This window comes from Strix uralensis, chromosome 4 (genome assembly GCF_047716275.1).
Source record: "Strix uralensis isolate ZFMK-TIS-50842 chromosome 4, bStrUra1, whole genome shotgun sequence".
Classification (NCBI taxonomy): domain Eukaryota; kingdom Metazoa; phylum Chordata; class Aves; order Strigiformes; family Strigidae; genus Strix; species Strix uralensis.
Window position 1 is genome coordinate 130,179,158 of NC_133975.1, and position 16,054 is coordinate 130,195,211.

The 16,054-nt window shown below is 38.8% G+C and overlaps 1 protein-coding gene across 1 annotated transcript in view; it reads left to right on the top strand.

The window, feature by feature from the left end:
- NIN (ninein) overlaps positions 1-16,054 on the top strand; it is a 64,730-nt gene that overhangs the window by 43,120 nt on the left and 5,556 nt on the right. The window contains exons 18-28 of the mRNA XM_074869222.1: positions 239-364; positions 1,005-1,074; positions 2,061-2,276; positions 2,657-2,770; positions 3,837-3,959; positions 4,493-4,606; positions 5,327-5,473; positions 6,604-6,783; positions 7,317-7,466; positions 7,948-8,046; positions 11,643-11,834. Coding sequence (XP_074725323.1) covers positions 239-364; positions 1,005-1,074; positions 2,061-2,276; positions 2,657-2,770; positions 3,837-3,959; positions 4,493-4,606; positions 5,327-5,473; positions 6,604-6,783; positions 7,317-7,466; positions 7,948-8,046; positions 11,643-11,834 — 1,531 coding nt within the window. The remainder of the gene's footprint in view (positions 1-238; positions 365-1,004; positions 1,075-2,060; positions 2,277-2,656; positions 2,771-3,836; positions 3,960-4,492; positions 4,607-5,326; positions 5,474-6,603; positions 6,784-7,316; positions 7,467-7,947; positions 8,047-11,642; positions 11,835-16,054) is intronic.

A 16,054-nucleotide genomic window follows, 5' to 3' on the forward strand; every position in this document is an offset into this window, starting at 1 on the left:
TTAGATTTTAAATAACTTTAGCTGTACAAAAACATGCACAAAAAGCCCCTTTTTCAGTGCTCTGGGGAGCACTCTTAGTAAATGAAATGTGAAATCCATATACCCTTCATACATAAAATAAGTCAATTGTAGCTTTGTTTTGAAATATTACAGGGAGCTTAGGCTTTTAGTAATTTTTCTCCCTGTGGGCCTGGATGATATACAGAAACAGTTTTCACTTGTCTCATCTCTGTCACAGATGTGAAGCGGAGAAGCTCAGAGAAGAAAATGCTATTCTGAAAAACGAAGTGACTTTATTAAACGAGGAAGGTAGCGCTTCCAGCCTGAAACTGAGGGAGCTAAATGGGTCCCGAGAAGAAATGCGGTAAGAATTCAGTGGGGCACATACCACATGTATGCCTTCAAGCTCTCGCTGCAGTGCAGACACAATGGTTACATCCCTTCTCTCAAAGCTCCTACACGTGTTAGATATTCTACAAAGTTTGAAATAGGCTTATTTCGTGGTGCTGTTGGAAATCCAGCTGGCTGACAGTCTATTCCTCATCCTGTTCACCTGCCCAAGCTTGTCCTGCCCATTCCTAGAGCCAAAGCAGTGGCTTAACTGTAGGAGTTCAGATGACCCAGTAATGCATACAAATGCAGGACCTACTTATGAGCTGACCTGAGGCAATTCTTCTTGCTTCAGCAAAGGTAGAGCTTGTTGGGCTGGTGTAGCCTTAAAAAAGGCAGGAAGAGGTACAGTGTGACAGAGTATTTCAGTGATTTGGTCTTTTGCAAGTAGATAACCATCCATGACACTGGGAGTATTCTTCCCTTCCAGGAAAGATCTACATGGGGTACCCTGAGGAATTGAGCACTTGACGAGGCTGTGCAAAACAGTGATGTTAAGCAATAAATAAATATTCAGAATTACCCTTTCTGGTGATGTCAGAAACCAGCCTGTTCTTGTAGGCCTGTATATTAAGAAGTGACCCTAATGTTAACGAGCTTTCATTTTTCCTTAGGCAAAAGATAGAGGCTGTGAGAAAGGAGAAAGTGGCTGTACAGAAGATGGTTGACAACTTGAAAAAGCAGGTATATGGACCGAGCCCATAACCTTCTCTGTAGAAATCATCACTGTATAAAAGCTGTGCCTTAGATGGTCACAGAGGCAGTAGAAAATGACCATTATATACATTTAAACTTTTTGATAATCGTTTTCCTTTAACTCTTTGGGACCAATATGAGGCTTGTTTGACCTGATCAGGTGACAGTCACAACGTTACTGTAATTATCTGACCTGAGATCACTTTCCATAGTCAACTTGGAAAGTTTATTTAATAGAAATATAAAGTTAAAATCTTTCTTTTGTAGCCTTTGTGGGTAATGCTCTGCAGTAGCCCATGGGAAACAGAGGTTATGTGACTCAGCCTCTACTTACTTCCCAGCTAGCTGGGTCTAGGAATGCTGCCAGCTGTGACCCTTTGGTTATATCCATGAGACTGCTACTTTTATTTTAAGGGTGGTTTCTTATGCTAGGCAAAGTAGAAGGTTTAAGTAGCTCTTACATTCACATCCCTCTTAGTATTGCTCAGTGAAATTTCTGCTTGCTCAGAATAATCTACTAGCTCACCAGCATAACCCTCAAAATATACATCAGCATGGCAAAGGGAAGGAGGAACAGAGTGGTGTGCCAGATGACTGATATCATAATTGATATGATTGAGGCCAATTATGAGGAATTAACAGTTTGTGAGGCTGACCATGCACACAACAGGCCATCAGGAGGATTCCTACTCTTACAGTTGATTTTGTCTTAAAATGAAGGCATGGAACATGTTAAATATGCTTTAAGGAAATAAAGAAAGTGCTACAGGGGTCATGACTGTTATACAGAGTACAGTTAACTGCCATGTCCCAGTGCTCTGAGTCACCATTTTGTGATTCTGTTGTCTTGGCTGAGCCATTGAATTGGAGTGACACTTGTCAGCTTTTGGATCATCTAAATAGAAAGGAAATGTTTTTAAAATCTGCTCTCCATTGTGGAAATAGTCATAACTGACACTGTTGTCCCAATTCAGGTAGCAGATCTGAAGACCAGGAACCAGCAGCTGGACTCTGAAAATACAGAACTTAGCCAGAGGAACTCCAAAAATCAAGCAGATGTGCAGGATCTTAATCAACAGCTGGCAAGGGTACTCAAGCAAAAGGAAAGGGAAGCAGGAAAATGTACCCTGGAGGAATGGGAAAAGGAGAGACTGGTACTGAAAGAGGAACTGGAAAACTCCAAAGTAAAGGTACGGGATTATGCTGTCTCTCGTGGTATGAAACAATTGAATTTTTAGGATTGCACAGGTGCTATGGAATTAGCATGCCTTTCTCGAGCTGTGCGTGGCTTTCAAAGCTAAACTTCCCTAAGCACAAACATATAGGTATGCGGTAGTGAGGGTGGAAGGAAAGCATGGCAGCAGCCAAAAGCCGGGAGGTAGAAGTCTGCAGGTTTGTCTTGAAAATGGAGCTTAGTGATGCTAAATATTTACCTGCATTTTCCAGCATGCCTGTTCAGTCCAGTGCCATCCCAGCTCTAATCCGTATCACTGGCTGCAGCATCCTCTGGTTAACCTTTGTTGCCCTGCGTGTCTCCTCAGTTGAAATCTGAGCCTTTTATTTTTTGCAGTCATCAAATATGGTGTCTTCCTTGGAGATGGAGCTGTCAAAAATGAAGGTTCAAGCTCATATATTGGAGCAGGAGAACCACATCCTCAAGCAGGAACTTGAGAAGACAAAACAGGTATGGCATCCTATTGAGTGCCATCAGATAATGCTGGCTGTCTTTGTATTCTCTTGCTCAACTTGGAGATAGTTTTTGTTGGGTTTTTTTTTAAAGAAAGGTCATAACCGGAAGGGAATATAAATCCTCTTGAAAGAGTCTCTGGGTACAATGCACAATTGTTCTAATAGGGTTGGTTTCGCTTAGCCTTTGCAAAAAGGTCTTCCAGAGTAGTGGATCTACAAAGATAGACTTTGACAATGAAGACAAAGATTTAAAGCTTTAATCAAGGACTAGACAGGGCTTTTCTAGTTCGTGCAGTCGGGATAGGCAGGGGAACGTCTTCCTGTGTAACTGGTGATACCCATACAGCTCCATTTAAGGACTGGTCTCTTCCAGCATGTCCTCTCGGAGAGAATTCCTATTGCTAAACCCATCTGGAGACTTTGACGTCTCACAACATCCGAGGATAATTTCCTGGAGGGCTTGGTTATCGTCTGTATAAGCATGGTTCAATTGACTGTAAATATATGCTAATAAACATAGATAACGAAGGCTACAAATGAGTTAGCTCTCCTGATTAGGGTTCCACGAAGTAATTTACTTTACCATATAAAGCACTCAATGCTTAGGATTGATAATGGTCTTAAAAAGCAAAAGCAGATGAGGCCTATTCAGTAAAGAGTGGATTGTGGCTTGAGTGTAATTAAAGACGGAAGATTGAGTGAGCAGAGACAACAGCACAGGAGAAGGCAGAGTGTTAAGCTAAAGCACTGTGTCAAATGGGAAAAGGATCAGAAGTGAGCAGTATTTTTAACCCTGTCACAGAAGAGGCAGAGAAAGACCATCCCTAAAGCAAATCCAAGGGATCCCAGGGCAATTAGGAATCCTTAGCCTTGCTGTTGCAGGAAGGGTGCCTTGGATCACATGAATGATATTTGTATCAAATTGCAGTATGCTCCTCTCTTCCACTTGATCCAGAGTGGGATGCTTGGCCTGGAGGCGAAGGGAAAGCTTTGTGTAACACTTGCATGCAAAATTCAGAAATGGCACAGAAATACAACTGTGAGGGGTTTGTTTTCCACAGTTGCCCAGATGTCCTGATCTCTCTGACCTTCAAACTGAAGTTTCGAGCTTAATTACTAAAAATGAAAAACTGCAGAAAGAGAAAGAAGCCCTGAGTGAGGAATTAAACAGATGTATTGATAAGGTAAGAAAGAACTGCAAATCCACATCACTACCTACGTGTTGTAACAGGCTTGTAAAATTCTTAAATCATTATCTGTATCACCCTAATCTGTAAAACTACTTTGGATTTTTTTTCTTACCTTCAAGCCAGATAAAGGCTTAGTTGCCACTGCCTTTTTTTTTCCTAGCTGGTCTTAAAGAGAAAGCTTAAATTCTGAAGCACAATTTTAGTGTAATTTGATTATGCAGAAAATTCCAAACTTTGTGAGGAACAGAGGCTGGATATAAATATTGCAGCAGGACAAGGAAGACAGTGTTCTTGCACTTAGTGCAACTCTAACATGTTGTAACTCTGGACCGGAGCAGCGTAACTAAGTATGCACACTATAAATAATGATCCTGTTGTGTGGAGATTCAGGCTGGGAGCTGAGGGGTTTTCCACTCTCCTGCGTTTTCTTTACATAGCTGTAACTCCCTCTAGCTTAACTCCCAAAGTCAAATTGGGTTAAGGAAAATCCTGAATGAGTCAGGCTTACCGATGTAATCTTATTTCAGGTAGCTAAAGTAAGCTGCTTAGAGAATGCAATTGGCAGCTTGAAGCAGGAACAGAAATCCTGGGAACAGCAGAGTCAGACACTGAAAACACAGCTCACCGTTTCACAAGAAAAGGTATAATAGTGGGGCTTGTTATAGTCCTGGATCAAAAGCATTTTTTTAATCTCTTGTAGTGCTTTTTTTCATTAAAAGCAGCCCTCTTATGTGTGTGAAGATGTCATGCAACTAAGAATGGCTGCTTTGATGGGCTTTCAAAGTGACGTTCTTAAAGGACAAGAGGAAACTTGTTAGATGCTATGAGGGACTTTTTTCCCTGAGAATAAGCTGTGTTGTTTTGCATCTACAGCCAAGTTCCTTTTGCCAATTCATTCTGCCCAGTTATTCCTAAAATACTGCAGAGACTCTGCTGTTGCTCCCTGCTCTTCTGGTGGTGGCTCGTCTCTCACTAGGCAGGGGAGGGGAGTGAATGGCTATCTGCTTGGCTGATTACACTTGGGGTTTCTTGTTGGCCACAGGCTGCCAGGAAGAATAAATAATTCAAGATAAATTTTTCTCTTCCCAGCATATCACAATAAATATTCAGGGCTGGAAGATGTGTCTCTGTTGATGCAGTATTGTGACTGTGTTCAAAGTGGATGGCTGCTAATTTGGAACAGAAAGTCAGAAAATCATGTAGCGTTTTTAAAGGGGGCTATCAGTATTTTAACTCCTTCGCTCCTTCCATCAGAGATCCTAAATATGTGTGATATGTGGTGCATATACACATCCTAGCAGACCAAACTTACAAGAAATCTTGATGCAGCAAATGCCAAGCTGTGTTCCTGCTCGCTACAGGTTCAGAGTCTCGATGAAACGCTGCAAAATGCCAACCTTCAAATGTCCCGACTAAAATCAGACTTACGGGTGACGCAACAGGAGAAGGAAACTCTTAAACAAGAAGTGATGTCTTTACACAAGCAGCTGCAGAACGCCAATGAAAAGGTAACGGACCTCAGGTGCCTCAGTCAGCTTCGCGTGCCGGGGTTTACAGACACCAGCTGCTGCTCTTCTGTAGCCTGCTGCTGTAGCCAGCTCAATTCTTTAGCTTGGCTTGTCCATTAAAAGGACACAAATACTGCTGTAGGTTTGAGCAAGTAGACTCTGAGTTACGCAACTATTGATTTTTGGTTTCTAAACAAATGATATAATTTAAAAAAGAAAAAAATTGAAAGGAGGTGGGTACAAAAAAAAGTCCCATTTTAATGGTGCTTTCTGTATTTTGTAGTTTTCCATTTTAAAATAGTTAACTATCCTTAGTCTTGTCAGATTGTATATAAAGTGCAGACTTATTTTTAAAAAACTTAAGTTTTGAACATGAGAACAGGCAATGATCAGTCCATCCTCCTAAGTCTCTACTCTTCCCTGAAAGAAATCTTTAGCCGAAAAAAAAAAAATCTGTGGATGCATTTACACCTCTCAAAACTACAAATATATTCACAATCCAACTAGTCATTGACGGGGGGGATCTAATTTTCAGTCAAACTTGATTTTGAAAGGCACAGTGTGATAGCAGCTTCTCTTAACTGATGAGGAACTGTAACTGAAGGAGGATGTAGACAGCAGTCTTAAGATTGGCATTATGAATTCAGTTAGTAATTTGGCTTGTTTGCCATGTAATTAAGGAATATTTAATGTCCACATGGAAAAGAGGCTGTTTCAAAATTGTACAACAGGAACTAAATTACAGCTATTACTGAATAATATATAATACTGAGTTCTATTATTTGCTTGATGAGTCTGTGAAATGGAGCACAAATTGCTCCTTTGTGTTGTTGAACTCTGCACTCCTATCAGCCATTCTGGCACACAGCTATTATCTAGGATTTTAGCAAAGGGAAGCACTTTGGGTTTGCACTGTGATTAGCACGTTGGGTTTCAAAAACCCAACATGTTGGGTTTAGCATGTCGAGTTTCATGCTGGGTAGAGGAAAACTGTGTGGGCTGGGAGGAAGATGGGAATCCTGCGACTTTAGAGTCTGCAGTTACGGAAAACCTACTTAAAACCCACCTGAATAGAGAAAATGTCTGCTTCTTTGTTTAAGGCCTAACCCTGCAATTCTGTCTGTCTTAAGACTCGGGTTCTAGAACTGGCTGTGCCTTCCTCAGGGCTGCAGGACCAACAGAGGCAACTAGACTGGGATGAACTGGACCAGCTGACGAAACAGGAGCAGCAGCTGCTCAGGCAGGAGAATGAGAGGCTGCAGAGAGAAGTGCAGAGCACTAAAACCGACCTGACTCACTCCAGGGAGAAGGTAACCTGAGCAAGCTGACAGATCACAGCAGCGGTCCCTGCGTGCTAGGCAAAACGTAATGATTCTTGTTTCGCAGTGGGTAATGCAGGAGGAATGTTGCTTATTAGTTTTGAATAGAAACATTTGCAGAATGGATGCATAATGGACTAGTTTTCCTTTGGATCTGCACTGAGTATGCAGCCACTCATATTTCAAACAGCTCTTTTTTTTAAAAGAAAATCCCAATACTCTTGTCTAAGATTCTGGTCTGACTTTCAGTTAATGCCCATCAATTTTTTTCTTTCATGAAAACTTCTTAATGTTCTGAGCATTCATCACATCCAATTTCTTGGCTCACAGTATTAGGCAGATTATGGGGAAGAGGAAGGGAAAGACCTTTTGTTGCTCAAAGCTAAAATGTCAAAAATACAACAGAATCTGCTATGAGTCTGAAATTGTTTGGTACTCAGTATTTTAGATTAAGTAGATGAAACTTGATTTTTTTGAATGGTCTGGAATGTTCTTCCATATTTGTTCATCTCTGATCTCTTTAGATCCGACAGCTGGAATCTACTATCCTTTCCCTAAAGCACCAAAAGCATCAAAGCCAGTCAGGTATCGTCAAAGCCATAGAGCAAGAGAAACTAAGCCTGAAGAGAGAGTGTGAACAGCTTCAGAAGGAGTTGTCATCTGCAAACAGGAAGGTTAGTTTTAGATGGTAAATACGTGACTCGATGCAGTACTTCCCATCTCTAAGAGCTAATGTGGTAAGCTGTATTCTTCTTTTACTCTGATCCTCGCATCCTTTGTCCCTTACAAAGCCCTGTCCCAAGAAGCTGAGTGTCTCCTGTGCTTCAGCAGAGCACGTGGGGTGCAAGTCGGTGCCAATGCGCCGCCGGACTTCCAGTCAGTACAAACAGTTCAGTGGTAGAACATACACAGCGCTTGTATGCTAGAGTTGCCACTTTTAGATTAAAAAAATCCATTACCCTGCCTTTGAAACTTGTCGGAGACACTGTATAACATTGTCTTAGACATCGCTTTCAGCAAAGTGTCCAAATAGTTATGTCTCTTAATCTTGAATTGTCTTGACGTGCAAGTCATGAATCACTGCACATTGGGGAAAGAAACCCAGGTAAAATAAGAAACTACTGTCTTTCTAAGGAAACTTCTTGTCTTTAATAGATCAGTCAGATGAATTCTCTTGAACGTGAACTGGAAACCAGCTCAGAAAATGAAGGGCTAAGAAAAAAGCAAGTCAAACTGGATGATCAGTTAATGGAGGTACTTTTCAATCAGTGTTGACTGTACTGAATAGTGTGGGGCTTTATCACTATCTCACTGAATCTATGAATTGATTTTAAAACAATTTCTAGATGTGTAGAAACAGAGGAAACTAATTGAAACTAGAAGAATTAATCTCCCCCAATGCCTAGTCTCATCTTTCATGATCAAGATGTCAGTGTGACAAACGTGCTTCTCTGAAGCATGTTGTGGTTTATTGTAATTCACGTAAGGCTTCAGATATAAAATCAAATAGTGAAGAAATTTGTTTCTGTGCTTGAGGCAAGGCTAACACTTTCCTCTTCCTTCCTAAAACATGTAACCTCAAGTTTCCTAATTAATATTTGCATAATGCTGCTCTTAATGTAGAAACCTGTTCTAATTTACTACGGGAATAACTTGCTGAATTTAAGCCTTGCTATCTTACCTAGATCGTGATAGAATAACAACTTACCCCACTTGCTGTTCATCTAAAGGCATGAGTAAAAACTTCAGTTGAGATTCCTCCAGAGCCCGCTGTAAATGTGGATGTTTGTTCAGTACTGCCGGAGACGGATCATGCTGGATGTTATGGAAACTGCGTAGTTCTTAGGTGTCCTTGCTTACAGGAACAGGCGAGCTTAACTATGTTAAGTTAGTGTATCCCTTAAGGTCAGGTTAGACCTCCGAGTTGTCTCTCAGCAGTCTTGCCTTGAACTTGATGTTCTGGATTTGAGTTTAAAACATAATATTTAAAAAAAGAACCACCACAATTTGGCTTGTTCCATAAATCAAAGCATCTGCTAGATGATGTTTTTACAACGCTGTTTATTAAAAGATTTCATGGTTTTCATCAAGAGAGCAAATGGGAAACATGTTATGCTGAATATACTATGTAATTAGCTCTAAAACTGTCAAAAATTGATTAGAAAAGATGAGATTTTGACAAGTTACTGAAAGGCTGTTTATATGCCCTGTGCTTTTATTTATATAGACTTAATTAAGCTCTGGGAAAATTCCAAACACTGTTAAACCCTTTGGTATAAACACCAAGCATGGAATTGTATTTTCTCCTAAAATTTATATTTCAAACATGCAGGACTCTTGCTATTCCTGATAACATTTTCCCAGCAGGTGTGTATAACATTCACTTAGCACTTTATGACTGCTAACTTTCTCTTTTGTGCCTGTTCTCCTTTTGTTCGTGGCTAACCTGTCTAGAACTCAGTGGTTGGAACTAGCAGAGAAGGGTGCAGTTCTCTTTCTGAAATAGTGTGCGAAGGTAGAGCAATCATTTTCAATGTACTACCATAGCATGGAGAAAACATTTCTTTCTTTTATGTTTTTTTAATTCCATGCATCTTTTAAGTGAAGCAGCCACTATTCATTTTAATGTAAAATTTTACTTTGACAGCAGCACTGACCTCTTTGTGGTGAGTGTATCATGGAGTTTGTACGCTGAGAAGCCGCGTACTTCTGCAGCATTGCCGTGAAAATCGAGACAAATAACCAATTGCATTCAAAAGAATTGAACTGATTGTAAGAAAATGAAAAGTGGCTCAACCCCTTCCTTCTGACCCATTGACTGTGAGGCTTGAAGGTGTTTTGCATATTTACCTCTGACATCTGCATGCTTCTTCACTGGACTGTCAAATGTTTCCTTACTACTAACTGATATGTGATCACACTCAGTGTCATCCCTAATAGTTTAGTAAGTTCATTATTGTTCCACTTTTTTCCACAGATGAATATGGCAAGGCTATATTGTTTTCATTAGTCATGCAATTGGTATTTATTTTTAAGATACCGTTAACTGTTAATTAACTGTTTCTTCAGCTCTTTCATTAGATGCTCGTGTGCTTCACAACACTGCAGGAAACCCTAAACAAATCCCATCAAAAGCTCCTTATTTTCACTGTTTGTATTGTCAGTGTAAGAATAGCTCCTTTACAGACAAGTTAATTTAAGAGAACCTCCTGACAGCTTAAAAAAATATGACTAGTTTATTTTCAAGTACTTAAAAACCTATTTTCTGTTTACCTGGGCCAGCAGAGATGTACAGATGCTCACATGGCCAGAAGAGTTGCACCATTATGAAAAATGCTTATATATAGTTGTTTACGGTATAGATGAACTCAGTAATTGAAATATGATTACAAATTGTGGCCATAATTCTACCACTTGTGAAAGGAAAATTAAACCCACTTACATAATCTTATATGCCTTGTCCTAAGGGAACAGAGTAATGGCTTTGAGATAACAGGTGAGAATTTTGATGTGGTGAGCTGAACTTTATGGGAAGAAAGTATTAATCTTACACAAATTCAAGCTGCAAATCAGCTTGTCTGAAACATCAGGGTGTTTTACTGTACAACTCTGGTCTTTTCTTTTTTAGTGTTATAAACTATTACAACTGTGAGCTAGTATTACCTGGATTTTACTTTAGTCTAGGAAAATGCTAAATTGTTTCATCTGACTATCTTGGCTCTTAATATTGTCTTGAAAGTTCATCTAATGCCAGGCCAGTTTATCTAACTTGGGCTCTCGGGGCTGCAATGCTGCTGCAGTAAGGCAATGCCAGATACGCCTCTTTTCTAGCCACCTTTATCCAGTAAGTGTCATGGCATTGCTTGGGAGCAGCACTTAATTAAATGATGTGGAGAAGCTAAACTGTTTAGGACAAGTCTGTTCTGAGGTGCTCTTTGGCTGTAGCAAGGACTATTAGGAATGCAATCCTTTTGTCCCACGAGACGTCTAGTTTTACAAATTAAAAGACTTTTCTGGTAGTACAGCTTCACAGAGGACAGCCATTATGCACTATTTGTTGGTATATACTACCTCTACATTACATAGACCTGCTGATGCATTTGGTAATCTTTTTTTTAATGCAAGTGAGACTTAAATTTGGAATTAAACTACTTCAGATTACTACCTGCATCCATATCTCAAGGGCCCCTCTGAGTATACTTTTGCTTATGCAGCACACACACTCAGGAGGTCTCCAGACTTGCTATTGAACTATGTTCATGGCACGTCTCGAAATGAAAATTATAAAATGTGTTAAAATTTCTAGTTAGTAGTGAATAAGGAAAGATATATGGGATTCCAAATACTGAAATCTGAATGTAATATAGCAGCTGGCATCAAATTACTTAAGTCATCATTACACTGAAAAATTGTTGTGGAGAATATTATCTCTCTATGCTAAAGAGTAGAAATAATCAGCACTGGTGGACAACTTCAGCCTGCGTCATGCTAGTGCTTTTATTTGTAAGTGGATACTATTTTTTAGAAGAGCTGCTGAGATCAAGGTTAAAATTCAAAAGGACTATTAAGTTAAAGCTCACCACAGGCCCATTTAACTTTAAGAAATTCAATGAATATATAATTCAGGTCTGAAATTATGAATCTAAATTCCTTTAGACTTCAGACCACAGAAAGATGCATCTTTTATCCACTGGAAAGAGGATTTTTAGCTTCTGTTACTGAGTTCAGGCTTGTTTCTCTGGCGTACAAGTTGTTCAAAAGTAACCTGATGTCTAGTGCATCACTGAAAGATACCTTGTATGAACGGCAGTGCTGTTTTCTCCTGGTGGCTGACTGACTTTACTCTTCAGATGCTCCACTCAAGCGCCAGTGTGATGCTTAGCAAATCACCGCACTCCCGGGAGCTCCAGCAGCAAGGCTGTGCTATGGTGCCCAAGGAACAGTTCCTGCAGCTCCAACACCAGCTACTACAAGCAGAGAGGAGGAGTCAACGTCTTCAGGAAGAACTTGAAAGTAGACCCTCTGAAACAAACATGCAACAGGTAAAGCTCTCGTTACTCTGCAGGTTACAACTTTAAAAGGATATCTGGTTTGTTTTCTTGTTTCTTCAATTCCGATGAGATCCGTTCTCTGTTTATGCCAGTTCAAAAATTAAAATTCATTCTATCAAAGATACGTACAATCCAAACCTTGAGCCATAGCTTAATTCTGAAGTCCTCTTAATCTTTTTGAATAAAAACCACTCCCATCCACAGTCAACTGGCTTTTCTCCTTCTGATCAATGTGCAGTAAGTGCTTATAGGGTTTTTTTCTGGTTTTGTTTTCTTTACCTAATATCCACGTCTGGAACCATTATTTAAAAAAAAAAAACAACAACAAAAAAAAAAAACAACCACTACACCACATATTGCACAAGCACATACTCATCACATAAAAATACTAGTTTGGGCTGTTGCTGTCACATGGAGTTCTCTCAGCTGTAGTAGAGCAGAATACAAACAAATTAATCCTTTTTTTAAGGTCAGCCTATCTTCATTATTTGGCCGTAAGACAAGACATTGTTTGGAGAACACTGTTACCATTATACAGAAACTTCAATATTGGCATTTCTGAGGAAAAACAATCTAATTCCAAGGAAGATTACATCCACTGTACATACTGGGCAGAGTCAGAGTCACTTTTCTTTTGGGTTCTTTTGGGTTTTAAAATTGAATTATAGGCAATAGGTGGACAAGTTTGCATCTTCCATATCAAAATTAAGCTTGGGGACTTGGCTTGCCAAATGACTCTTTTCTTCGAAAAGTAACCACATCTCTAAAGCTTTGGCTCAGGCCACAGGTCTTAATATTACAACTTTATCTTATGAGAAAAGATAAAGTTCTAAATAACTTAGATAAAATACTAACACTGTTATTAATCTGTTAGCAGAAAAAAAAAAAAGACCTTTGTTTTAAACTCAAATTGCAGTTATAATTTAAAAAAAATAATAAGACCAAGACTTTGAAGTGCAAAAATCTCTGAACATGTTAAGAGTATTCTGGAAAAAAGGTATTATGGAGAGAGACTATATGCAGTAACAATTTCTAAAGTTTCCAAAACTTGGAGTGAGAATTTTTTTTTTTGGCACAAAATCAAAAAGTTCCCCCCCACCACCCCAAAAAAGAACTTAACAGCAAATAATATAGGATAAGTAAAAATAAATCAATTGTAAGGTTGTCTCCCTTTCAGCTGAGTCGCGATGCAAGTGCATTACCGCAGGCTAATGTACTTGGTCACATACAATGGAAAGTAGAGACTGCAGTTTAATTTTGAAATCAATAAAAGCCATATTACAGCAGTAGCATCTGCAAATGAATGTGCTGTGTATTGCATTAGGAGTGATGACTTTGTAATTTTGCCTTTGAAAGCCTGAGAAACAATTTGCAAACTAGTCACATCCTGGAACTTGTAGTTCTACAGATAAATCACTTCCACGTTTCCTGTAAAAGCTTTTATTCTGGAAAGCTTCATGAATTTAAAAATACTTTCAGAGAGGCTTTGCAAATATTTGCTGTCAATGCACTAATGCACTTAATCCTTTTAATTTTTTTCTTTTTTTTTTTTTTTAATTTAGCTTAAAGTGAATGGATATTCTGGTTTATAGTGTCTCCTACAGCTTTTTTTCATGGGCTTTACTAGATAACTTTCTAAAATCATTATTAAGCACATGCATTCTACAACTATAAACAAGGCCTAATTTGGCTTAGTTTGTCTCAACTTTGACATTTCTGTAAGCACATCTTGCTTTAATTCTCACTGTTGATTTTTCTTCATGATTTTTCTTCATTTGTTCATTTTTCTTCCCTGATTTCTAGGGTTAACATTTAGTTGAGCTTATGTCCATTTTAATGTCCCCTTTAGCATCTTGAAAAATTGCATCCTAATCCCTCTTCATCATCTTTTCACCAGTGAGTACAATGTCAGGTTATCTCCATGCCTTCTGTGTAAATTTAATCCCCTAGTTTTGCTGCTGTCGCTGCTTTGCACTTTGCAGCTTTCTTAGATCCTGAGTCCTCCTGTGTAATAAGGTGTCCAGAGTTATCCCCCTCCTTTTTGGAATTATTTTGTGTTCATCACGCTTTGCAGTTTTCATTGCTTTTTGATCATGGCTATGGCGGTCTGTGTTCTCATTCATTTTACAGTCAGTCTTGAGCTGTTGTCCTTCAAAGGCTACTGTCATACATTCAGATTTCACTAAAATAAAACCCCTGAGCCTCTTCTGTGTTAACCTGTCTGGACTCTTCTGAATTCCAAATGACTTTCCGCTGTGTCTAGTGCTGTGGTTCTTACCTGCTGCACGGTAGCAATTGCTGCCCTTGTTCTCATATTCCTTGCTCAGTAACTAGATTTGGGAGGCTGTTAATGACCCAATCTTTTCCTAAGTTCCCTTAGAATCTCTGCTAACCAATACTTTTGTTCAGAGTACTTAGCGTTGCTCAACTTCTCCTTTCTTCAGCTCTTTATTTCAAAATTCAAATCACCTCTGACCAACAGCTTGTTCAACCTGTCTCAGGAAAAGACTTACAGCTAGGTTTAAAATAGAAATGCAAATAACTTTTCAAAAGAGGTCAGTTGGACTACAGTTTTCACAAATGTTATTTGGCAACCTGTGAGATAAAGATACATATATATATAGTGGAGATAATTTCCTCTAAGAAATTTAACTGCTTTGCTAATTGCAGTTAATCCCTGCCACTGATCTTTCTAAATCCCTCAAAAACATGGATGAGCCATCTGAAGAGTCCTTGCATCTAGCAAATGCATCCTGAATATCTCCTCAATTGCATATGTGTAGTGCTAATACTAGTGTTTAGAGAAATATAATGTGTGATACTCTGCATGTTTTCTTTTGTGTGTGTTTTTGTTTGTCTTGTGTTGCTTGCTTCGCTTGTATTGGTGATTTGCTTTAAGTATACATACGTATTTAAAAGAAAATCTGGATATCAGGGTGAAGTATCCCACTTGCCTTCTTTCTCTAGGCCTTGCTACCGGAGCAGCGAGCAGTGCATGCAGATTCCTACCGGAGGATCGGGCACCTCTGACAGCTTGGCTGCTTATGATCTCATTCCTTACCATGATAAACACACACAAACACACGAACTGGCATAAGCTGAGAAACTTGAGGATCAAATTATTTTGTCCTTTTCCAAAAAAAAAAAAAGTCTCCACGGTGTTATTTCCTATTTATTTGTCTAGAAGCTATTTTGTGAAAGTTCAAAAGGTGTCTTTTTTAATTTGTTACAAATACTTTTTATTTATGTTATTTAAAATGTGGAGTTGTTCAGTGTGGAAAGAGACTATTTTTCTCAAATGGTACTAATTTTATATGAGATTGAAGAAAATCTGGGGTATTTATACTGCATTTTTGTATAAGATGTATAAACTTTTTAACAGGGAAAGATGACATTTTTTGATGTAAATGAAAAATAAAATTTTTTTTAAACATAATGTCTCTTGTCTTAGTATCAATAGTTTCAGCTTTATGAACAAGAATTAACAAATTTTAGACAAAATATTTGTCTTTGATACTGAGGACTGTCACATCAGGACTTCTGGGAAAGATTTGTAATAGGAGACGTGCTTAAGTACAGATCCTCAGCTTCTCTTTAGCAGATGTATCTGCACATTTAAGAAAAGAATTTGCATCGTACATGGGCATGTTCTACTGCTGTGACCATAAAGTAAAAAGGCAGTGCCAGAAAACAGAAAATTAACACGCTTGTTTCTTGGATAACATTCCTTAGTGGTTTTTCTTTTGTCTCAAATTACTAGATTAAACTAGATTTTTTTAATACTTTCAGAGGTCAGAAAAACACCTCTTTAAGGCCTCTGATTTTTCTAGCTGGGAGCTGTGAACCATTTCAGCTGTTTGCTTTCCAAGATCTTTTTGCTCCTATCTTTCTAATGACCTTAAAGCTAATGCTTGAGCTGGCTCCTCCCATTACACATAAAATAATATGAAGTTAGACAGAACACAGTAAAGTCAACTTTAAGCCAAAAAACAGGAATCACAGGCATTAAGTGGAAACTAAGAATTATAGTTGTCTCAACCACTCACTCGAGGCTCCTGCGACCACTGTGAAGTGTAATAGTTGGCCATGTTTTTGAATTCCAATCAAATTACAAAAGATAGCTCAAGAACTTGGCTAGAAAGTCCCTGCAAATTCTGCTTAGTAGTACTTTTTTTAATCTGAAAAAATTTCCTGTCCAGCAACACTGTAAA